Source organism: Mustela nivalis (assembly GCF_964662115.1).
Source record: "Mustela nivalis genome assembly, chromosome: 10".
In the NCBI taxonomy this organism is placed as follows: Eukaryota; Metazoa; Chordata; class Mammalia; order Carnivora; family Mustelidae; genus Mustela; species Mustela nivalis.
In genome coordinates, this window is record NC_139029.1 from 96,462,064 (window position 1) to 96,486,337 (window position 24,274).

The 24,274-nt window shown below is 39.3% G+C and overlaps 1 protein-coding gene across 1 annotated transcript in view; it reads left to right on the forward strand.

The window, feature by feature from the left end:
• The window catches only part of NOTCH2 (notch receptor 2), a 168,907-nt gene that overhangs the window by 60,961 nt on the left and 83,672 nt on the right, over positions 1-24,274 (forward strand). The window contains exons 3-4 of the mRNA XM_082685214.1: positions 15,201-15,460; positions 19,694-20,029. Of these exons, the coding sequence (XP_082541340.1) occupies positions 15,201-15,460; positions 19,694-20,029 (596 nt within the window). The remainder of the gene's footprint in view (positions 1-15,200; positions 15,461-19,693; positions 20,030-24,274) is intronic.

The window sequence follows — 24,274 nt, forward strand, 5'->3', positions numbered from 1 at the left end:
GAATTAGTAAGATCGATAAACCACAGATAAACTTTCTCATTAGACCCTAGTTTTGTAGGATTTTCATTTTGTTCCTATAGAGCCATAGACTTTGATTTTATATAATAAAGTCAAGGAACTTCCAAAGTCGAGGAACACTTTATTTTTAAGACAGTTGAATTTGAATACATAGTTGACTCCTAAACAACACAGACTTTTGGGGTACTGAGTCCTGCACAGTTGAAAATCCACGAAACTTTTGATTACGTGGAAACTATGATTGCCTATTATTAACCAGAAGCCTTACTTATAATATAAATAGTCGATTAATACATATTTTGTATTATATATGTATTTTATACTGTATTCTTAGAGTAAGGTAAGTTGGAGAAGAGAATATGTTATTAAAAAAATCATAAGAGAAAATACATTTATGGTACTGTACTGTACTGAAAGAAATCTTCTTATATGTAAATGGACCTGCCAAGTTCAAACTCATTTCATTCAAGGATCAATTGTGTACTAATATAGGCATCATTTGTGGGAAACTTTTCTATTCCGTTCAACATTTATGAGAATTATGAAGTGCCAGATAATAGGCTAGGAATTACTTTATTTATATATTTATCTTGGTGTTTTTCAGTCTTTTTATCATTATCGCTCTTTGCCCCAAAGAAGCCTTTTTAGGATTTTTGGTCCTAATTCCCCCTAACCCCCAATGCAGTTTTAATACCACAGATATACTGCATATTTGTTTATCTACTGTGGCTATTTGGAAGGCCATAAACCATTGTAATAACTAAGAATGACCCCCAAGAACCAAATTTTTACCTCCTGGGCCATGATCTTATCTAAGGGAAGTTTTTGTCCTTTTTTTTTTTTTTTTTTAAGATTATTTATTTATTTGACAGACAGGGATCGCAAGTAGTCAGAGAAGCAGGCAGAGAGAGAGGAGGAAGCAGGCTCCTCACTGAGCAGAGAGCCCCATGCGGGGCTCAATCCCAGGACTCTGGGCTCGATCCCAGGACCCTGGGATCATGACCTGAGCCGAAGGCAGAGGCTTTAACCCACTGAGCCACCCAGGTGCCCCAAGGGAAGTTTTTGTCTTAATGTAGGGTTAGACATTGTTAATTTCTTATCCTATGATGTCCATTATTTTTATTATCTGTGGTTCTAATTAAGGAAATTTAAGTGGGATTTTGTAGTGTTTCAGAGCATTTTGATATTATATATTTAATTTCCAATTACCCATGGAACAATTTTGCATACCTACATGTGTGAGTCTCCCCTCCCCCCCCTTTTTGGGGAGAATGATTTATTAAGAAACTACAAAGGAATATTTTTTAATCCTCTTCAAGTTTAAAGAAAAGCAGATTTTTTCCAGCCTTCTCTTACATTCAGGTTTGGTTTGATACGATTTGAGTACAATTATTATTATTATTATTATTTATTTTTTAGAGGGGGTAAGGAGAGAGAGAATCTCAAGTAGATTCCACACCCATTTGGAGCCCGGTGCAGGGCCCAAACGCACAAGCCTGAGATCGTGACCTGAGAGGAAATCAAGAGTTGGATGCTTAACCAACTGAGCCACCTAGGCACCCCTGGGTACAATTATTTTTCAACTAGGAATCTTTTCAGACCAAACCATTAGCTTTTAGAACTGTTTTACTTTCAGACATTTCTTTTGAACTTTAGAACTTTTAAAGCAGTCATCCACTCATGCTGGGGAACAGAAAGCAGGCACCCATACTCATTTTTCTTTGTTATCTTGTTTAATTTTTACTGCTCATTCTCTTAAGAATCTAGCAGTTCATGCTACTGAGGCTACTTAGTAGGGTGTCATGTTCCTCAGGACTCCAGGCTTCTGGTGGTTCATATAACCAGTATTTTATCAAGGAATAATAAAACTACAAGAGAAAAGATGGCTGTGTGTTTGTGTTTGTGTGTGTGTGCACATGCGTGTATGCATACATGTGTGTTTTAGTTAACTTCATATTTTGGGGGAAAATTGAAAATAATTTGATTTGATTGAAAAAAATCTCCATATGGGGTTGGCTAGTCCATTTTGAATGAGTTAGGGGTGAGTGGGGGTTAAGAAGCCCTCCCCATATCAGGAATCTTAATAGGTTTGATAATCCTTTGGATAAATAGTTCAACCTGATGGTTCCCAAACTTTGAGTGTGATTAGAGAGCCTTTTTAGGATTCCATGGACCCTTGCATTTTTCTTCTCACTTCCATTGAGAATGTGAACACTGCATAGTTGAAAGCCTTCTGTATACCAATTACGGTGTTAGTGTGGTGATGAACAATTCTTAGTGTGTTAAAGGATAATGAGTGATATGATCTATTAGAGTTATGGGAGTATGTAGTGGGGGATTCAAGCCTATTTCTCAGAGGAAGAACATTTAAGCGGAAGTCTGAAGGAATTTTAGGGCTTAGTTCTGAGAAGAGGGTCAGGAAAAGTGTTTTGGGCTTAGTGACCAGCATGTACAAAGGTCTGGAGGTGAGAAGTGGTGCACTGTAGCATGTTCTGGGAGCTGAAAGAGAGAAATGCATAAAGGAGAGATAATTTTGAATTGAAACCATTTTTTTAATTTCTTGTTTGAAATGCAATGCATAGTACCAAAATCCACCAAAAAAAATCAGTAGCCATTATATAATACCTTTATATTTTTAATAATCATAACAGTATCTGCAGTACATTTAAATATGGACACAGGACATTCTTTAGTAGCCTAGAGAGTGCTCTGTGTTTGCAGATTCCTTGCAATGACTATACAGTGCATAGCTTAGCAACAACTGGCTTAACTCGTTCATTTTTGCCGATTACCGTGGAGGGTGCTTTTTGTTAACTCAAATGTTTAGAGTATGTTTGCCTTGTTATAATTAGAAGTAGACATTTTCTCAGAGTCCAGTGCAGTAGAATATGGCAGGCACTGAATAAGCACTAGAAGACAGAGGGAAGACCACCTTCTGTTATAGCAGCAACACAAGTCTTTCAACACTGTTTGTGTGCCCTTGCCCAATCTTTCAAGTGATGATTGAAGAGCCTGGGTGCTTGGTTCAGCTTTTGAGTTCTGATAAATGAGCCCCGACTGTAAACTGGAAGATAAGGGTGTTTGCAAATTCTTGTGTAAATAAAGCATGGTTTCGCATTGCAGTGGTTACTGATTTCATAGTCTTTGATGAAGATGAATGATGCCATGAATTAACAGTTTTAAAACTAGTACCAGTGCAGCTTCCCTTTTGGTTTGGATTTATTAAAATACATGTGTGTTTATTGCTTTATTTGAATGGGAAGGGGTGAAAAACCTGAACGCACAGAAACCAAGTGAGGTGGAGTTTCAGAAGATAATTCCCAGCCTCACAATTCCCCGTAAAATTCTTTTCCTGTGGGAAACTTTTAATTTGGAAGCATTCAGCCTAATGTGGGAACCAAGATTAACATTTTCTGAAATACTGCTACAAGAAAAGCAGAAATGTACTGTTCAGGAAGCTGAATTTACATAGTAGAAAAATGGGCTGTTCTGCAGTATTTGGTAGTCTTTGTTTATTAGTTGTGGTAAAAAGTTTTGTGTGTGTGTGTGCGTGTGTGTGTGAGAGAGAGAGAGAGAGAGAGCAAAGAGAGAAAGAGAGAGACAGACTGATTGTATATTTGTCTTTGTTTCCTTTACATCAAACCAGCAAAGCCCTTAGAAAGTGTGTTTCACCACAACAAGCCCAGTACTGGGCCCTAACTATACACAAATACTTTTTTTTTTTTAAGCTCTTTTTGTTTTCTCTTCTTGCTGAGTAAGCTGTAGTGTTTCCTTTTCTTCTTTCTTTCTTTCTTTCTTTCTTCCTTTCTTTCTTTCTTTCTTTCTTTCTTTTTTTCTTCTTTGGGGGAGGGGAGTGAGTGTGGGAGTAAGAACAGCAAGAAGTCAATATCACAGAGCTTCTTCCTTTTTCTTGCCCTCCTTACCAGGAGGTTAACTAGGAGTCTGCATGTGTTGTTTTTTAATACCAAGTCAGTAATTAGCATAGCCCAGTTATCTTTACACAGAATTACAGAATTAAGACGTTGACAGTCTGATGAGATCTCAAACTGGAGGCATGGGAGGAGGGGGACAGTGAGGTTAGACTACTGGGATGGTCTTGAATGCCACCCTCAGAGTATATGTAGACTTGATTCTGTAGGCTCTGGGGCATCTAGAAGTTTGTAGCTGGAACTTCGGGAATTAAATGCTATGGAGGAACTTTCACTGGTTACAGTTAGCCTTGGCTGTTAGCAATTATTTTTATCTACTTTAACATGGGGAACCGGGGGAGGGGGCAGGAAACTAAGCTGGCATTATGGTCACAGGAAAGAACAGACTGATTTGGGGCCTTTTCAAACTGCAGACCTTTGTTACTGACCAATGCTTAATTTGGTTTCTGGGTTTTGTTATTTTTTTTCTCCTGCCTTTACCTCATTTACCTTAACGACAGCTCCCCCCCTCTAGAGCTCAGCTAGGGCAGGCTGCCACTGCGGATTGGGGGGCCGAGAGGTCCAGAGCAAGAAGAAAGTGGGTTGAAAGCAGAGTTCTGTTTAAAGAATTTTCTGCTGGAAACTAGCCCAGAGGGAGTAAAGAGGCGCTTTAATGAGGAGCAGCTGCGGGGCCGACGCAACCCACATGAGACATTTTTTTCCCCTCCGTTCCACATTCTGTATAGTTTTTTAAAAAATCATGATTTTGAAATAGCTGTTTTGTGAAGCACGCCTCTCTTTTTTTTCTTCTTGTATGCGGTGGGGTTTTTCTTTGTTGTTTTATTTTCTTAATGACCAAATCCTCACTAAAAAAAGCTAAAGGCAGGGCTGCAGTAAAGCCCTGGATGCAATTTGGGCTCACCCTGCTGATACAGAACATTCGGTGGAGAAAACAAGGAGAGAGAACACTGGCTTTTATTTGGAAAAGGGGGCTTATTTCCTGCTCAGACTTCAGTCTTCTTGGAGCTGACACAAGCTGCTACAGTGTTTTAAGCTTTTCTCTAGATGAGTGGCTATTCACTTAGGAAACTTGAAAGAACAAAATTTTCTGTCCTGTATTACTAGGGAGACTGATGCTGAACTGCAGCCATTGCCAGATAGATTGGAATTGCTATTCAAATCCCAGCTTCCTTGAAATCTGTAAAGTGGCCACATGTAAACGCATCCAAGCTGCTGATGACATGTGAGAGTTGGGGTCTGTTTTTCATCTGTTTTATTGAGGGGGCACGGTATGGGCGTCCTTCTAGTTGGAATGCTTTCTAGTTCCACGAGGAGGAATCCCTTGTTTTTCTCCCTCTTTCCTTCCCTCCTCCCCGCCCCCCCCACTCCATTGCCCATGTGTGTTTGAGCAGTAACAATGAAAGAGTGGACTTCTTTATGTCAGAAATGGCAGACTTTTTCAGAAAAAAGGTGTGTATATATCTGAATGGGCCTGATAAATATTCAGATTAATTTATAGAATTATTTTACAGGGAAAAGCCTCTGAAAACTTTTCCTTTATTCCCAGCCTCCTCTGTTAACTGTATTCTTTCAGAGTTCCAAAGCTAGAGAAGGGGGATAGAACAGGAGGAAGTCACTGAGAGAACTGCTAAAATAAGTGATAAATTCCCTTCAGAAGGGAGGCCTTGAGACAGTTTTGGGAACAAAAGGCAGTTGTTAGATTTATTTATTTGTTTATTTATTTATTTAAAGACATTTTTTAACACACACCTCTAGTTCAAGATATAGGCTAGTGGCTGGGTGATGGACATTGGGGAGGGTATGTGCTATGGCGAGTGCTGTGAAATGTGTAAGCCTGACGATTCACAGACCTATACCCCTGGGGCAAATAATACATTTTATATATATACATATACATACATATATATATACATATATATACACACACATATACTTTTTAAAGATTTGTTTATTCATTTGACAGACAGAGATCACAAGTAGGCAGAGAAGCAGGCAGAGAGAGAGAGAGAGAGAAGGAAGCAGATTCCCTGCTGAGCAGAGAGTCGGATTCGGGGCTGTATCCCAGGACCCTGGGATCATGACCCGAGGAGCTGAAAGCAGAGGCTTTAACCCACTGAGCCACCCAGGTGTCCCTACATTATATATTAATTTAAAAAAGATATAGGCTATTTTCCAAAAATTATACTGCAGTAATAGCTTAATAGAACTACAGATTTCTGAGAGAATTTGGATGATTAGCCCATGTTTCTGGCCTCTGACCAAACCCAACTTGAGCCATCTCAAGAAGGGAGCTCTTGTAGTTCTTATTTTCAGGCAGACTCTTAATTTCCACTCAGACTAACAGGGTATATGGTATACTTGTATTAAGTTGAACAGGGATTTGCAAATTCAGGTCTCCTGCCTTAGGAAATAGGGGTCCTTTATTACTGTCACTCTCATTTACCCATTTACCTGCTTTCTTCCCATGTCCATAATTCCCCTTAGCCTCCTAGAGCATGAGGGATAATCTTGTACCTTAGGACGATTCTTAGGGTTGATTTAGCCCGTGTTTTGCCAGACAGAACACAGTGTGGGTTCGGTAGGGGATTTGGGAACATATTTGGATTGAGAGACCGATTTTATCCGTCACATGATACTTAACCTTTTTTTGAGCCAGTTGTTCAGTGGTATATAGGTGCTTATGGTATTTAAGATACCTGTACCAAGTGTCTCAAGACATGCCCTTCCCTACAAGAAGAGAGATCAAATGGGAGTTCGAGAGAAGCTCAGGAAATACATAACATAACATAACAATGGCTCAAACAAAGTAGTACCGTACTGACAGAAATAATGGAGTGCATAACATGACACTGCATCTGCTGTTGGGAGGATCAGAGATGGATGAGATGGTTCGGAAGGAGCTTAATGGAAGACACAGATTTTGAGCAGACCTTTGAAGCAAGGATGGAAGAAAGGAGCATAAATTAGAGACATAGCAGATGCGAAAGTTTCAGAAGATTTTTATATAGGGAGCAGTAGACAAGAGTATGGACGTTATCTGGAGTGTTTTACTTAGGAGTAAGGGATTGGATGATAGGAGCACAGCAGATGAATAGGCCATAGACTCTAAGAAACTTGGATTTGAGGGGCTGGATGCTGTTTTCTGAGCAGAGAGGTAACGTGATCAAAATTATGCTTGAAAAGGATTATTCTGTAAGTAGTATGCTTAGGTTTAGTGAGGGATTTCCTGGCTATCTTCATGGAGAGATGTGAATAGGATGCTGACGCAGCTAAAATGATAGGGCTGACTGAATAGATGCCAGTGTTAGAGCAAGACCTAGTAGAATACATTCAGTTAAGTGCTGTTTGATGTTTCAATAAAATATTTAGGTAAAGATAGAAATATAGTTGTAGATGGTGCAAAAGTGCAGGAAATTGCTAGATTTACAGGTAGCAAATTTGGGGCAGGCCATTTAGCTTTGGTGTTCTTATCAGTAAAATAGTAAAAATCAGACCAGTTGATTTCTGAAGTACAGTGCAGTGCTGAAATTCTGTAATTATAGAAATAAAGTGTAAAAGTTATCTCAAAGAAACTTAGGGTAAAGATTCAGCACGGTGACAGGTCCAATTATTGCATTCAACACTGTGTTGTACAAGTATAGGATGCAAGAAATACAGCATGAGTAGTTTGTATGAAAAAAAGATCTGGCATTTTAACTGTAGGTTCAGTAGCTCATAATAGTACTTTGTGTCTTCTAAAAAAGTGAACAAAGTTTTATGCTGCAGTAGTAAAAATATAGTGTCCAGATTGTCCCAAGTTCTATGCTGTGCTGGTAAGATCACATGTGTTATTCTTTCTATCCCCTCATTTGGGGCACTGTGTTTGTTGTTTGTTTGTTTGTTTTTAAGATTTTATTTATTTATGAGAGAGAGAGAGAAAACATGAGTTGGGGGGAGCAGAGGGAGAGGGAGAAACAGGGTTCCCACTGAGCAGGGGTCCCTGAGATCCTGACTTGAGCAGAAGGCAGACGCTTAACCGACTAAGCTACACAGGTGCCCCTGGGGCCCTGTGTTTTAAATAAGTTTTTGATAAACTAGAATCATCTAGTAGGAGGAGGCAGGATGGCCCAGTGTTTGGGGTACATGGGCTTTGAAGTCATATGTGGGTTTGAACCCTGCCTTTGCCATGTCCTAGCTGTGAAATCTTAATCCTAAGCTTCAAGGTCTTCAGATGCGAATGTGGATCATAATTTATCAGTACTGTTACAGGGAATAATAAAAGACATAATAGCTGTAAAATGCATGGCAAATACATAATATACAGTAAGTTGGTCACTGTTATTACTATTTTAAGCAGAGAAGAGCCACTGAAATGGTGAGGAGGTCTGGAAATAATTTTATACTAAGGCATAGTCCAAAGTACTGAATCCTGTAAGAGAAACCAAAGGGTCAACATAACTATCTTTAAGTTCTTGAAGGGCTACATGTTAAAGAAGCAGAAGGCTTATTTTTTATTCTAGAGGATGATAATAGCCACTAAGTGAAAATTTTAGGGAGGCAAAAAATTTTTAAAATGAGATATAATTCACATAGTATTAAACTTACCCTTTTAAAGTGTACAGTTCAGTGGTGTTTAGTATATTCATGTGTAACCATCAACAGTATCTAGTTTCAAAACATTTTTATTATCGCCACTTTGAAGAAGCTCTCTGTTACTTAGTGGTTTCTCGATTTTCCCTTCCTCCTTGCCCCTGGCAACAATAATCTCTTTTATGTCTCTATGAATTTGCCTATTCTGGATGTTTCATAAAAATGAAATTGTATACTACATGGCCTTTTGGGTCTAGTTAGTTTCTTTCAGTTAGCATGATGTTTTCAAGGTTCATCCATGTCATAGTGTGTATCAGATCTTCATTCCTTTTCATGACTAAATAATATTTTATTATATGAATATATCACATTTTATTTATCCATTTATTTTTTAATTTATACATTTGTCAGCTTATGGATATTTGGGTCATTTCTACATTTTGCTATTATGAATAATACTACTATGAATATATATTTTTAATTATTTGACAGAGATCACAAGTAGGCAGAGAGGCAGGCAGAGAGAAAGGGAGAAGCAGGCTCCCTGCTGAACAGAGAGCCCAATGTGGGGCTTGATCCCAGAACCCTGGGATCATGACTGGAGCTGAAGGCAGAGGCTTTAGCCCACTGAGCCACCCAGGTGCCCCTCTGAATATTCTTTATGGATTTTTGTGTGGACTTAACATTTTTAGCTATCTTGGGTATATACCAAGGAGGGGAGGCAGAAATTAAGACATCAGAAAGAAAGAGCTTTCTTTTCTTTTCTTTTTCATGTATTTATTTTTTTAATTTAAATTCAGTTAATTAACATATAGCGTATTATTGATTTCAGAGGTAGAGTTCAGTGATTCATCAGTCTTACATAATGCCCAGTGCTCATTACATCACATGCCCTGCTTAATGTCCATCACCCTGTTACCCCATCCCCCCACCACCCTTCCCTTCAGCAACTCACAGTTTGTTTCCTGTGATTAAGAGTCAAGAAAGAGCTTTCTATCAGAAATCCACCCATACTGAAGACTGTTCTGTTGTTGAAGTAGTGAGCCATTAATTTTATTTTACTTAACAAATGCATGGTGTTTACTATGTGCCAGATACCATTCTAAGTACTTTACAGTTATTTAAAAACCCTATGAGGTAAGCACTATTATTAAGTCCATTTTACAACAAGGAAGTTTAATAACTTGCCCAGGGTCACCCATCAAGTAAATGTGGAGTTGTAATTGAAATCCATGTGGTCTGGTTCTAGAATCTGTACTCTTAATAGCAAGAACAATAATAACTTTAAGCATTTATTAAATTCATACTGCTACTCAGGCACCGTGCTTAGCTGTTTATATTCAAGTAGAGGCTGGCAATCATCTTTTAAGACTATCTTAGAAAGAATTATCTCATTGGGTAGGTATTACCTTAGGGTGTGTTGAATCCCAAGATTCTTTTATTCCAAGGATAGTATCTGGCCAGAGGCTTTTAAGATGATCAGAATTTATATCAAAAAGGAAACTGTGAATATGAATGGTGAGTATTATAGGAGTTCAATTAATAAGACTTGTCAGAATATGATAATATTATATATAACTTAAAAGTAGTAACCAAAAGTGACTTTTGAGACTGTGAAGAGAAACCTTAGAAAAATAAAAGAATTAAAGTTTCATGGGAAAATGATCCCACTTTTCAAATGTTCAGTTTCAAATACTGCAGAGTATATTAGGGTAAGTAGATGACTTTTAGTAAACTGAACCTATGGAACTGGAGCTGTTAATGTGGGTACATGAATGTAGTTGCTTAAAACCAAATCATCATCAATGACAACAACAGTAACAAATGCATATGAGAGGAAAGAGCAGTGTATCCCAAACTTAAAGTTTCCCCCACAATTGATGGGGAAGGAGAAGAGGAATCTGTACTCTAGCCTAAGAATTCACCAAGCTTTGAGGTAGAGGGAGTCCTACAAACCAAATGTAAAAATACTATAATGATAGAAGGCGTGGCCAGAGACCCCTATAGAAAGAGAATTTCTTTAAGTAAATGTTTTTAGGTTTATTCTTAATTAATTTTTTTAGAGAAGCAGGGAGGAGAGGGGTAGAGGGCAGAGAGAGTGAGAGACAATCTCAAGCAGTCTTCATGTCCAGCGCAGAAGCCAATGTAGGGCTCTGTCTCACAGCCCAGGGACCATGACCTGAGTGGAAATCAAGAGTCGGCAGATGCTTAACTGGCTGAGCCACCCAAGCACTACAGAGAATTTCCTCATGATGAAATTTCAGACTGAACTTGACAAGGGGAAAGTTATTGCTCTTAGAGCATAATTTCCGGGCGATAATTAGAATGAAAATTTTTGTAAAGGGGCCGGTAAAAACTAGATGGAAGAAAAAGGGAAACTATCTATGAATGAAATTAGACCACAGTTACAGAAGTTTGGTTGTGATGGAAGAAGAATTTGGAAAGAAAACTAGTGCTTAATGAAAAATATTCACTAAAACATTTTAAGAGATTTGTTAATTTAAAAGAGATTTGTTAGGTTAAGAGATCTGTACATGTTTAAGGTAAAGAAATGGGCTGATTGATGTCTAGCCCTCTGGAACGTTCTAAATAAGAAATTAAGTGTTACTATATTAATTTTCACATAAAAATAAGATGTAGTCCTATATATGGACTTCAGGAGAGTAAGTCACTTTTACATTATATTATCTTCGTGGTGGTCTACAGACTCCTCATGATCTTCCCAGCAGTATGGCTCTCCTCCATTTAGCTGGTACTTGTTTCCTTAATACCTTTGGGAGAGCCACAGAGGTCTCTTTGCTATTCCTCAAACATGCAGGACAATTTTCTATTTTAGGTCCACTGTATTTGCTGTTCCCTCTGCCTTGAACACACTCCTTCCCCTCGATACCTGCTTGGCTAGTTCCTTACATCATTTGGGTGTTGACTGAAATGTACCTTCTCAATGAGGCCTTCTCTGATTTTCCTATTTAAAACCAAAATATTTCATTTTATCTGGACCCTACTATTTATTCCCGATTCCATCCCTTCACATCCCCCCTTTCTTGTTTTATTTTTTTCATAGCACTTAACTCTACCAAACAAATTGTATGTTTTACTTACTAATCTCATTTTTTGTCTTCCCTTACTAGAATTTAAAGTCCATGAGTTCAAGGACTTTCCTAACACTAGACACTAGAACAATATCTGGCACATAATAGGCACTTACTAAATGTTTGTTGCATGAATGAATGAGTGCAATATTCTTTGTAGAAACTTCTTCTTCTTCATTAACATCATTATTAATGAGCATGTTGGATGCTATATATGGAATTGGGCTTCATATATTTTCTTATTCGAGTTGTCAAACTTTTTCTTTTTTTCTTTTATTTATTTGAGAGAGAGAGAAAGCAGAACCGGGGGGGAGAGGGAGAGGGAGAAGCAGACTCTCCACTGAGCAGGGAGCCCAGTGTGGGACTTGATCCCAGGACCCTGGGATAGTGACCTGAGCCAAAGGCAGATGCTTAACCAACTGAGCCACCCAGTCATCTGGCCAACATCTATAAAGCACCAAATAGTAAATATTTTTGCAGGCTAAATGGTCTCATCACAACTACTTAGCCCAATTATTATAATGCATGGGTAGCCATAGACAAACCATAAATGAATGAGTATGGCTGTGTTCCAATATGACTATTTATGACACTGAAATTTGAATTTTACATAATTTTCAAATGTCACAAAATATTTTCTTTTTTGGACATTTTTCTAACCATTCAAAAATGTAATAACTGTACTTAGCTCATGGGCCATAAAAAAATAGGCAGTGGTCTTTATACCTATAGTAGGTCTATAAGCTGTATTTGCCCACCACTGCTTTTACTGGTTTCTTAAACATACTGTAGTTGAAACTTATTTTCCCATACTTGGTAGGGAGCAACAATGCAGATTAAACCCTAGTGACACATAATTCAAGAATATTCTTTGGCTCCAGAAATTTTCATATTGTTTCATTTTTGTTTTCCTGGGAACCTTATGTTTTCTTTACATGTTTATGATACTAATATTTAAGTGAATTTGCATTCTCTGAGCAGATGCCATATGATAGTGTTGGGGAGGTCTTGGTGGTGTAATAGTCCAGGAGCAAAGCTGGGAAAAGCCCACCCAGGTTTAAAAGTTTGCCTATTTATAGGTGAATAATTTCCGTATGGATGAATCAAGAGTTGTCAGCCAGGCTTAACGCCCATAGGACTGCCACTGTGAATGAGAATTGTGTTGCATTTTTTTTTAACATCATCCATAACAGACTTCTTAAATAAGTTACAAATGCTTTTAGTAATATAGCTCAGGGATAATTTTAGCTATGCTACATTGGCAGTTCTTCTACTTTAAAAAAATCAGAAAATAACCTATAAGCAGATCAAGCTGTGATTTGAATAAAGCATCATATTTTTCTCAATAAGTACAAAAAGAGAAAAACCATTTTTCATTTGCAAAACGTTTTAACATAAGGCTCTTCACATACTTGATTTTGTCCAGTTCTTATAACAATGTATGTAGCTTTATTAACTATTTAAAATGCGAGAGAACTGGGGTGCCTGAGTGGCTCAGTGGGTTAAAGCCTCTGCCTTTGGCTCAGGTCATGATCCCAGGATCTTGGGATCGAGCCCCACATCAGGCTCTCTGCTCAGCAGGGAGCCTGCTTCCCCCTTTCTCTCTGCCTGCCTCTCTGCCTACTTGTGATCTGTCTGTCAAATACATAAATAAATAAAATCTTTAAAATGTGAGAGAACTAACAGTGAAGCTAAGCAACACATCCAAGATCACAGCACCAGGACTTCACTCCAAACAGGTCTTCTGACCATATGAGGTGCAGACTCCTCACAGAAACTTCAGCCAGTCTTTTGTTTTTATGCTTCACCCTCTCCTCACTGCCTCTCCATTTCTAGCTTCATGTGCTCATAAAGATGCTCAGAACTCTAGAGGTTCCTGGCTCTGCTTCCTGTATTCAGATCTAGGAGGAGGAGAGTGGGCTGTCACGAGTTACATCACTAGCACTGAAGCTACCTACCAGCTACGTTTCCTCCTCCAGCCATGTTAACTACTACACAGTTCTGGGCATGTTCTCTCTTAGTTCCTTAATATCCGGTCCTCCTCCTTTTCTCAATGCCTGGGACCTCTGAAGATTTCACCTCACCAACCAATGCCTAATGAAATGTCTTGGATATGATTGGGCATAGTCAGGCAGGAGGAATACACAACCCTGGTGCTTCAAGTCTGGGTGATAGGGAGAATCAGGACATAGAGTCTACACTTAGGCAGCTGTGATGGGAGCTGGTTTTGAGGGAGGTGGTTCTCTTGGTTTAAGTGTGTCGACTTTGAGGTAGTGATGGAGCAGCCTTGTAGACCTAGTTTTCTATCCTCCAAAAAAGTAAAATGGAGAGATAAGTTTAACCAAATATCTGAGGCGACAGCCAGATGGCAAAATTTATAGTTAGAATCAAAGTCTTTGTGTTACTTTTGAATGCTTCTTAGAGGTCTCATTTAAATAACCTCTATATTAGGAAAATGGGGGCTATCCATGCCTTTTTAATGTTGTTTAGAGAGTGTAGGATTGTTGTAAATACTACACACAATTTGGGATGGTTGCATATCTTATGAATCAATGGGTGGCATATAAAAAGATTCCTCAGGGTGCCTGGGTGGCTCAGTGGATTGGGCCTCTGCCTTGGGTTCGGGTCATGGTCCCAGGATTGAGCCCCATATTGGGCTCCCTGCTTGGGGGAAGCCTGCCTCTTCCTCTCCCACTCCTCCTGCTTGTGTTCCCTCTCTTGCTGTGTCTCTCTCTGTCAAATAAATAAATAAAGTCTTTAAAATACAATAAAAAAAAGATTCCTTAACACACCATGTGGAGAATGTTACAGAATGTTATTCTTGAATTGTTTACTCTTCTTCACTTTGGCATTTATATGGTACCTTAGATATTTTTGTGTTATTATCATTATATTTTGTGCTTTTTTATTTGGTTAAAACTGCCTGCTATTTATATTTTAACAGATACAAGCTTTTTAAAAAGCCCCTTTCCACCCTTCCCCTTTCCTGTACCTCCTTTTTTCTTTCTCCATCATAGAGAAATGTAACCTCTGAACATAACCCAGAAATCTAGATGTAGGCCAGTTGATGTCTTAATAGGAACAAGAAAAGGACTTATTATTTCTCAGTACCTCATTGAGAGAAAGCACATGATATTTTATCTACTCTAAATTAGAGAGGATAAGGGAGTGGGTCCATGTATTATCACATGAATGTCCTAATCCTGTCAAATGGCTTAGTCAAAATGAGAACGGTAATGAATTTAAACAAGTACCAACAATGCTGCACAAACAAGTGCTGGTACATCATACCAGCCTGTACCTACAGGAGCAAAGCTGTGGTTGCATTCTGTCTTTGATAAGAATCGTGCTGACTGGCCACGGCAGACCATGCTGGGTCACCCCCTGGTATTCTGTCACCTACCAAGACTCGAAAGGACACACGAATGTTAAGTTCTCTAAGCACTTCTAGACCAAGGCAGTTTTATAGGTTGTACCTTTAGGTCTCTCAGTTCACAATCTAGTGTTTTCTTGAATGCACTGCATTATCTTGTAAGTTTTTGGACTTATAAGAAGTCATATGTTTTCATGGACTCCTTTCTTTTCCATACAGATGTCCGGAGGGTTTCTTGGGAGAATATTGTCAGCATCGAGACCCCTGTGAGAAGAACCGCTGCCAGAATGGTGGGACATGTGTGGCCCAGGCCATGCTGGGGAAAGCCACGTGCCGATGTGCCTTGGGGTTCACAGGCGATGATTGCCAGTACTCGACCACACACCCCTGCTTCGTTTCTCACCCTTGTCTGAATGGAGGCACCTGCCACGTGCGTAGCCGGGATGACTATGAGTGCACCTGCCAAGTTGGTTTTACAGGTAATAACAAATGTGACTCAGGGCCACATTTTTCTACTCTCAGCAGATACCCTTCTTTAGCATCTCTAAGATCTTGACATGCTTTTCTTAAGGATCCTCTAACTCTGGTATGCGTTTAACATTATGATAAGGAACTAGAGTGTTCAAGACAATTATCTTTAACTTCCTTTTGAGAGTTCTAAGAGGAGAGAAAGAGAAAGGCAGAAGTATTTGACTTCCTAAAGTATGTGTGTCAAGTTTGGGGATCAGAACTTTACTTCACCATCACTAGAAGAAAAGCTATTTGTGCTATTGATTACTTGCTTCTTGAAATCTCTCCCTAGACATTCAGAGCACTGGTTTTCCCGGTTTTCCGTACTCTGACTATTCCTTTTGTTTCTGCATTGCCTGCCCTCATCTGTTAAATTTTTGTGTTCCTTGGAACTCTGTTTTGAGCCCACTTTTGAGGCATATCACAGCTCCCCCAACTCACTATCTCCAGTGGGTTCTGCCATCATTATCAGTTGCTGGTGACTTTTTTTTTATTTTTAAAGATTTTATTTATTTATTTGACAGAGAGAGATCACAAGTAGGCAGAGAGGCAGGCAGAGAGAGAGAGGAGGCAGCAGGCTCCCTGCTGAGCAGAGAGCCCGATGCGGGACTCGATCCCAGGACTCTGAGATCATGACCTGAGCCGAAGGCAGCGGCTTAACCCACTGAGCCACCCAGGCGCCCCAGCTGGTGACTCTTAACAGTCATCCTTTTCACTCCACCCCTACCCTGACATTCAGGCTCATATTTCTAACTATCTGCTGCATATTATACTTAGAAACTTGGCAACGGTGCCTCACACTCAGCATGTTGATATAAATGGGTGGTGGTGACGTATAGTCCAAGTATTTCAAACTAGACCCCTCCTCTCCCTTACTCTTAGACTCAGGCCCCTAATCTAGCTCCTGAAGCAACTGTCACCTGTCTACTCTTTTCTCTTTCCTCTCCTGCTCTCAGTTGAGGTCCATCTTGTCTATGTTGGTGACAGCTCAGCCCCCATCTGGGTTCCTGCAGTTGTTCGCTAACTGGTTTCCTTGCCTTTACTTTCTCCCTGTCTTGCTCACCTGTCCCATTGCCACATCTTTGATCATAAAAGCCAGTCTTCTCACAAACTCACCTACTTAAATGCCCAATGATTTTTATCATCTGCAGAGTCAACTGCAAACTCTTTTACATGGCTTTCATAGCCCTTCATGGTCTCAGCCTTACATCTTTTTATAGCCTCACTTCCCACAAGCATCTAGCTCTAGTCACACCAACAACATTCTCATCATTTCCTGAAAATGTCATACTTCCTGTTGCTGCCATGCTATTGCACACCCCTTTGCCTGGAATGTCCTTTTCTATAATTGGTGATTGCCCAATGTTATTTAAAATTCTGTTTTAGTGACTTTTTTGTGATTCCTTTAGGCAGGTAGTCTTTATGTTCTTTTATCTTATATGTCACATTTTATTGTAATACTTCTTTTATATGTCTCTCGTCTGACTAGATTATGAGTTCTTCAGAGGTGGGTTTGAGCTTTATTCAAAATGAACCATAGATGTTTATTAAGTTAGATGAGGAAAACAGAACCATTCACTATTTTGTCCCCTGCTACACCAGCATTTCTGTAAATATGATTAGCAAAAATTAAAAACATACTCAGTAAACTAAACTGGATTGGTTAGTTTGGAATACTTGTTTTACTGATTTTTCATTAAAAGGGGTTGGTAGAGGTAGAGGATAGTTAGAATGGCCCATTATCTTCATCATGACTATGACAGAATTATTGTTGTGATTCGTTGAAGAGATTTGGTGGTTAAAAGAATAATTTTTTCCTCATTGTTAGTTTTAAATTGTTTTGCTCCCCAAAAGAAGGGAAGGCCTAGTCATTTAAACCATTTTAATCCTGACTAGCTGAAATGGCAGTAATATCTTCTTTTTATTTATTTATTTATTTATTTTCAGCATAACAGTATCATCATTTTTTCACCACACCCAGTGCTCCAGGCAATCCATGCCCTCTATAATACCCACCACCTGGTACCCCGACCTCCCACCCCCCCGCCACTTCAAACCCCTCAGATTGTTTTTCAGAGTCCATAGTCTCTCATGATTCACCTCCCCTTCCAATTTACCCCAACCCCCTTCTCTCTAACTCCCCATGTCCTCCATGCTTTTTGTTATGCTCCACAAATAAGTGAAGCCATATGATAATTGACTCTCTCTGTTTGACTTCTTTCACTCAGCATCATCTCTTCCAGTCCTGTCCATGTTGCTACAAAAGTTGGGTATTCGTCCTTTCTGATGGAGGCGTAATACTCCATAGTGTATATGGACCACATCTTCCTTATCCATTCATCCATTGAAGGGCATCTTGGTTCTTCTTCTTAATAATTAAAATGTTACTCTGAAATGATCCCCATATTAAAACTTCTTCCTTTGCCATGAAAAGGATCTCTTCTTGGTGTTCTGCAGGGCTCTGATTATTTTCATACATCTGCCACTTTTTCTCTGTGTTTGGAAATTACAACAGTTAAGTTTACCCTTTTGGTTTTGTGGTAGCGCTTAGACTCTGCCTAGTCAGACCTTCAATCATAGCTGAAGAAACAGAGTTGGGAAGTTAGTGCCTGTATGTAACAAAGGTTCAAGACCTTTCTGTTTCAGTTGTAGGGAAATACTCTGTACACAGGGTTTTCAGAAGGAACCATTTTTATCTCTTCTCCACTGTAGGTAAGTTCCTCTCAGAGGAATGAAGAAAAAATACGAAGAAGAATTTTAGTTCCTTCTTTTTCTCTCTGCTTAGCATCCTAAAATACATATGCTGTGCCCAGTTTTTTTTTTTTTTTTTTTAAGATTTTATTTATTTATTTGAGAGAGAGAGAATACACACAAGTGGGGGGAGGTACAGAGGCTAGAGCAGACTCCCCACTGAGCAGGGAGTCTGATGTGAGGCTGCATCCCAGGGCCCTGGGATCATGACCTGAGCTGCAGGCAGATGCTTAACTGACTGAGCCACCCAGGTGCCCCTGCTATGCCCAAATTTTTATTATACCTTTCGCCTTTGATGTGACATTCCTTGGTAGAGAGCATGTCTGTGTGCTCATGTGTCACCTCCTTCTTTCTTTTAGAAAAGTTGTCATGGCTTTCATTTGTTTTTCTATGAGCTTCATATATTTGGGTGTTTACCTAGACAGCCAGTTGGAATACTAACAAGTTCAGGAAGTTCTCATAATCTCTAGCTAAAAACAAAAAGCTTAAGCTGATGAAAACAAAAATCCATATGAATACCAGATTTACTAATAGCGTGGGAATTTTTTTTCTTTTTCTACCTCAAAGACATGCCATAAGATCCAGCACATCAGTCTTCTGACTTCCTCTTGTATTTTCCTGCCTGAGAGTCTGCAAGACTTACCTTTCTAGACCTTTATTCTCATGACAGCTTCTAGTTTTTTTCATAGATAAGTAGCCAGAGATTCTTCATCCTCATCAAAGACATTAAGCAATATTTATAGCAAGATCACAATTAATGAAATGTTCCCTAGAATATGTGTGTGGATTGTGTTTAAAGGAAATAAAAATAGCATTGACTTGTTTCTATCATATAAGAGGTCTGTTTAGTAACTGTATATTGTGGAAAAGATCAATGCATTTTATTCATTCAAAAGACATGCTTTGAGAGTCTACTACAGGGATCCTGCCCCTGCCTGCATGGTGGGTGATATAATAAATGGTAACAGAAAATTTGGGGTCTGCTTATGTATGTGCAGATGTGTGTGTGAGACAGAGAGTGATTTAGGGATCTGAGAAGGGCAATAAGGTAACTTATGAGTAGAATTGTCGAGTGGGAGTTCACTAGGTAAACAAAAAGGAAGATGGCATTCCAAACAGAGGAGCAGCTTATGCAAAGACAAGGTGTGAGACAGTAGGTAGATCCAGACCCTTCTTTGTCCCCAAAGGGACAGATGGAATTCTCCAAGGATTGGTTTTATATGACTAGCCTACAGTCCCCTCCATGTGTTCCACTGGGTCTTTGTATTTGGCTGAGGGCCCTAGGGAGTGCCTATATCAGATGATCTTGAGGAGGCTCTGATTTGAGCTTCCTGTGAAGTTCAAAACTGCTTAGGGATACTCCACACTGTAAGTAGCATTAGTTGGGTGGGAGAGGATGGGGCTGGCTCCCACTTCAGTGGGCAGCACTGAGTTCTTCTCTCCTTCTTTAGGTAAGCTGTGCCAGTGGACTGATGCCTGCCTATCTCATCCCTGTGCAAATGGAAGTACCTGTACCACTGTGGCCAACCAGTTCTCCTGCAAATGCCTCACAGGCTTCACAGGACACAAGTGTGAGACTGATGTCAATGAGTGTGACGTTCCAGGACAGTGCCAGCATGGCGGCACCTGCCTCAACCTACCGGGTTCCTATCAGTGCCAATGCCCTCAGGGCTTCACAGGCCAGCACTGTGACAGCCCATACGTGCCCTGTGCACCCTCCCCCTGTGTCAATGGTGGCACCTGCCGGCAGACAGGTGACTTCACGTTTGAATGCAACTGCCTTCCAGGTAAGAAGAGCCCCTAGTGTCCTGGGGTTGAGGGATACACCTTCAACGCAGGAGGAGGGTGGTGGGTGTGGCTCAGTTGCTCCTTCAGGAAATATTCTTTGCAGCAGGGAAAAGGGGAAATAAGAATTTTCTGTGAGGTGGGTTGCTGGTGAGGGAAGAGTTTTATGGGCTAATAGGGTCCATAAACTGAGTAGGGGGTAATTTAACATGTCAGAGTTTATGATGATGAGTGGCTAGGAAATTGTTTATTGTCCTTTTTGGAAGAATAGCAAGAAATAAGAGAAACAGCTCTGAGAAAGATAGATAGGTGTATGGAATGGAAGGGAACACAATGAGAATTGATGTTGAAAAATATGTGTGATTAGTAAAGTGCTTTACACTGAATTGACAGTAATACTAGGTGATCAACTTCCCTTTATGCTTTCTCCTCTGAAGGAATAATAGATTATTTTCCTACCTATCTAAATGTACCCGCCCACCTTTTGTAATGTTCCCTGGGCTCCTGGCCCTCTCCGTGTACCCTCTGCGACTTTGGGTAACCTTGCTCTGACTTGAAGCCAGAGAATTTTGAAACAGGTAGTGCTGTGTTACCCAGTGGGCACTTTTTGATGCGTGCTGATAGATAAGGTATGGCACAACCAGACATAATTACAAAACAGAAGCCAAGAAAAGAGCAACGTATGGGAGCTTGGGTCCCAGGGTTCCGTAGAGATGGAGAAAGGAGCAAATCTGGCCAATTCTCTAACCCCTTGTAAAAAATGAGGAGGAGGCTGAAAACTGAGAATTTTGATTGGGAACAGAACACAAGCAGCTGGAGCAGATGAATTACTAAGCAACAAAGATTCTGTTTTTATACAAATATCCTTAGTCCAAAAACAAAAGAAGGAAAACTGTAGGGGGGAATAAAGTGCTAAGTAAGCAGAATTGCCTCAAAAAGAAGTTGTTCCAGCTACTCTTCAAAATGGGGATCTTAGATTCTGGTCTTGTGGATGTGGTTCACATATAATGGGATTGTGTGTTTTATCTTTTGGGGATTAAAGGTCATATGTTGGTCCTTGGTATAAAACCAAATGGTAATTAATTCATTTCATTCAGTAAAAATTTATTGACTTCCACTTGTTTTCTGGGCACTGTGCTATGTGCTTAGAAAGGAGTGATACAAGATGCTGCCACATAATAAAAAAACTTTTTACCCTTTAACTATAAGCCACAAAAACAAGCTATTAATTATATTGCTTTCAGTTTCTCTTTCAATGAAGAGTAGGTAATAAATCATTCTAGACACTAAATAAATTTTATTGGCAGAATATTACTGTCATCCACATTATCTTGTAGAAGATATAACTAAAAGGTATTTTTCTTCACTCCCAAGTTTGTTGGCCATATTCCAAAATTTAAAGAAGGAGCCAGAAATACAATTTAATTTTACATATATTCTGATACTCTAATGATCTAATAGTCTGGCTGATAATTGAGGTTAGCATGATTTATTGTTGAAAGCTAAATGTGTTTTTTCAGTTTCAAGAAAATTTTTTTAATAGTTGCCTAGAACAAGAGGTTGATTTGGCAGAGAAATACTGACGGGAAGTCAGAGAAGTCAATAAAGGAAGTTTTTAGCTAAGAGAGAGTGATTGTTCACTCCCATAGTCTGCATTGTTACCCATTAGCCATGATAAGAACCTTAGGGAATTCTTAGAGTGTGTCCAGGAAAGGATCTGTCAAACCAGAATAGTATCTCCTCCTTGAGAAAGGAAATAACCAGGGATTCCACAGCTGAGAGGCTGCCAGTGCTTGTGGGATGGAATAAGGAGATCTTGGCTGTCTCTTACACTCTGCTTGTAATTGAAAGCAAGACATTTGTTTACTCACTGATGGTGTGTGTGTGTGTGTTGGGGTTCGGGATGGGGATGCAGAGGCGGAGAGAAGATTTGGCAAAGAGAAAACTAACATTTATTCAATGCCTTTTATGAATTAGGCACAGTGCCAGGTACTTCTGCTTCCTTTAGCTCAATTATACAAAAACCTTGGGGATAGGTATTATTTTTCTAGTTTTCCCAGGTGAAATAGCTCAGGTTTGGAGATGTTAAGAGATTTACCCAAAGTTGCACAGCTAACATGTGGTTAGGCTGAGGTCTGAAAACCAGACAGGTTATTTCTAAAGCCTCTACATCTTACTGCATCACACTGCACTGTTTGTCTATCCCTGAAGGTGCTTTGAAAATATGTGGCACTTTTTTGTTAAATGCTTTGGGATGTTTGGATTAAAAAAAGGGGCGCCTGGGTGGCTCAGTGGGTTGAAGCCTCTGCCTTCGGCTTGGGTCATGATCCCAGGGTCCTGGGATCAAGACTCAGCATCGGGCTCTCTGCTTGGTGGGGAGCCTGCTTCCTCCTCTCTCTCTGCTTGCCTCTCTGCCTACTTGTGATCTCTCTCAAATAAACAAAATCTTTTAAAAAAAAAAAAAGTAGGAGATACTTCTAATTATGATCAAATACTCTTTGTTATATATTAACCTATGTATGGCACCATACAGACATTTCAGGATAGTTAAGTAGACTAGTTCTTTCCTTTTGGGGTTTCATGATCTCAAACAGATGACATCAGCCTAGACAATGTATAAAAAGAAATTTTAAAAGAATTCAAAACAATAGATGATGCAGGATGTATTTACACAGTTTGCAAGATTTTATGCTCATTGTTTTTATGTCCCAGGTGGAGTTTGGAAAGTTTAACTTTATTTCCATATAAGGAAATAGTGCCTTGAGATGATTTTTTCTGAGAAAGTCCTTTTCTTAATGCAATACCATTCTCCTTGCCCCTCCTTCCATTGTGCTCTGCACTATTCAAGAGACTATAATATCACTTAAAATAATAATCACTATCTCAATGTAAATAACACCCTTATTTGAAGGGAATCATTGTTTCAGTTCTAAAAATGGAGAAACCAAGTCACCAGGAGGGAAAAAGGCATGTTAGGTTATTAAGCAACTCCCATGTGTGCTTCCTGCCACATTTCAAGTCGTTGCACTTTTAATTGAGGCCTACCCTAATCACCCTATTTCAAACAGTAACCAGCTCCCCCCCCCCTCCCTAATTATTGGCCCTGGTCGACTTTTTCTTTTCTTTTTCTGTAACACTTATCATCTGCTTAGTATATAATTTGCACTATATAATTTACTTCATTATGTCTATTGTTTATTGTCTGTCTTTTCCAAATTCTGCCGCCTCTTCCCCTCTTCGGAGTGGAAGCCAGAATCTTTGTTTTTGTTTAGTGATGTATCCCAAGCACCCCAAAACAGTGCCAAGTTCATAATAGGCACACAAATATTTATCGGCTAAGTGAGTTTAGTATAATATCATAGTATTGAGAATGTAATTTTGTTCTTTTCATTTTCTTCCTGGTATCATACATCCTAGACTTAGTATGCTTTCTTCTTTAGTTCTTATGTACTCTGGTACTGGATAAGAATTTCAGAGTCCTTTTCAACTCTGAAAGTCAGTGAACTGCACATAAGTTAGTGACTATATTCAAATGGTCAAGTTATAGTTCTTTTCCTGCAAAGGACACTGTAGTTACTGTGAGTTGATTTTTAAATTTTTATTGTTGAAGTATAGTTGACATACAATGTTATATTAGTTTCAAGTATACAACGTAGTGATTTGACAGTTTTATACATTACACAGTTCTCACCACACTAAGTGTAGTCACTGTCCCTATGACAACACTATTACAGTATTAGACTATATTCCCTCTATTGTACTTTTCACCTCAGTGATGTATTTATTCTATTACTGGAAGTTTGTCTCTCTTTATCCCTCTTACCTCTTTTGTCCACCTTCCCACCTCCACCTCCTTTCTGGCAACCACCAGTTTGTTCTCTATATTTAAGAGTCTGTTTTGTTTTTTAGATTCCACATATAAGTGAAATGATATGGTATTTGTCCTTCTCTCTCTGACTTATTTCATTTAGCATATAATACCTTCTAGGTCCATCCATGTTGTCACAAATGGCAAGATTTCCTACTTCTTATGGTTGAGTAATATGATTCTAGTATTTGAATATTACTGTAAGACTGAGGGAAAGGGAATTAAAACTGAAGAAAATGGCCAATCTTGTGTAACAGAGAAAGAAGTGTTTCTCCACAGAGGGAAGAAAAAAGGAAAATATTCAAGAGGGAAGCAATAGAATCAGACCAAGGAATCATATTTCATCTTCTCCTTGGATGATCAGCTGTTAATAATCCAG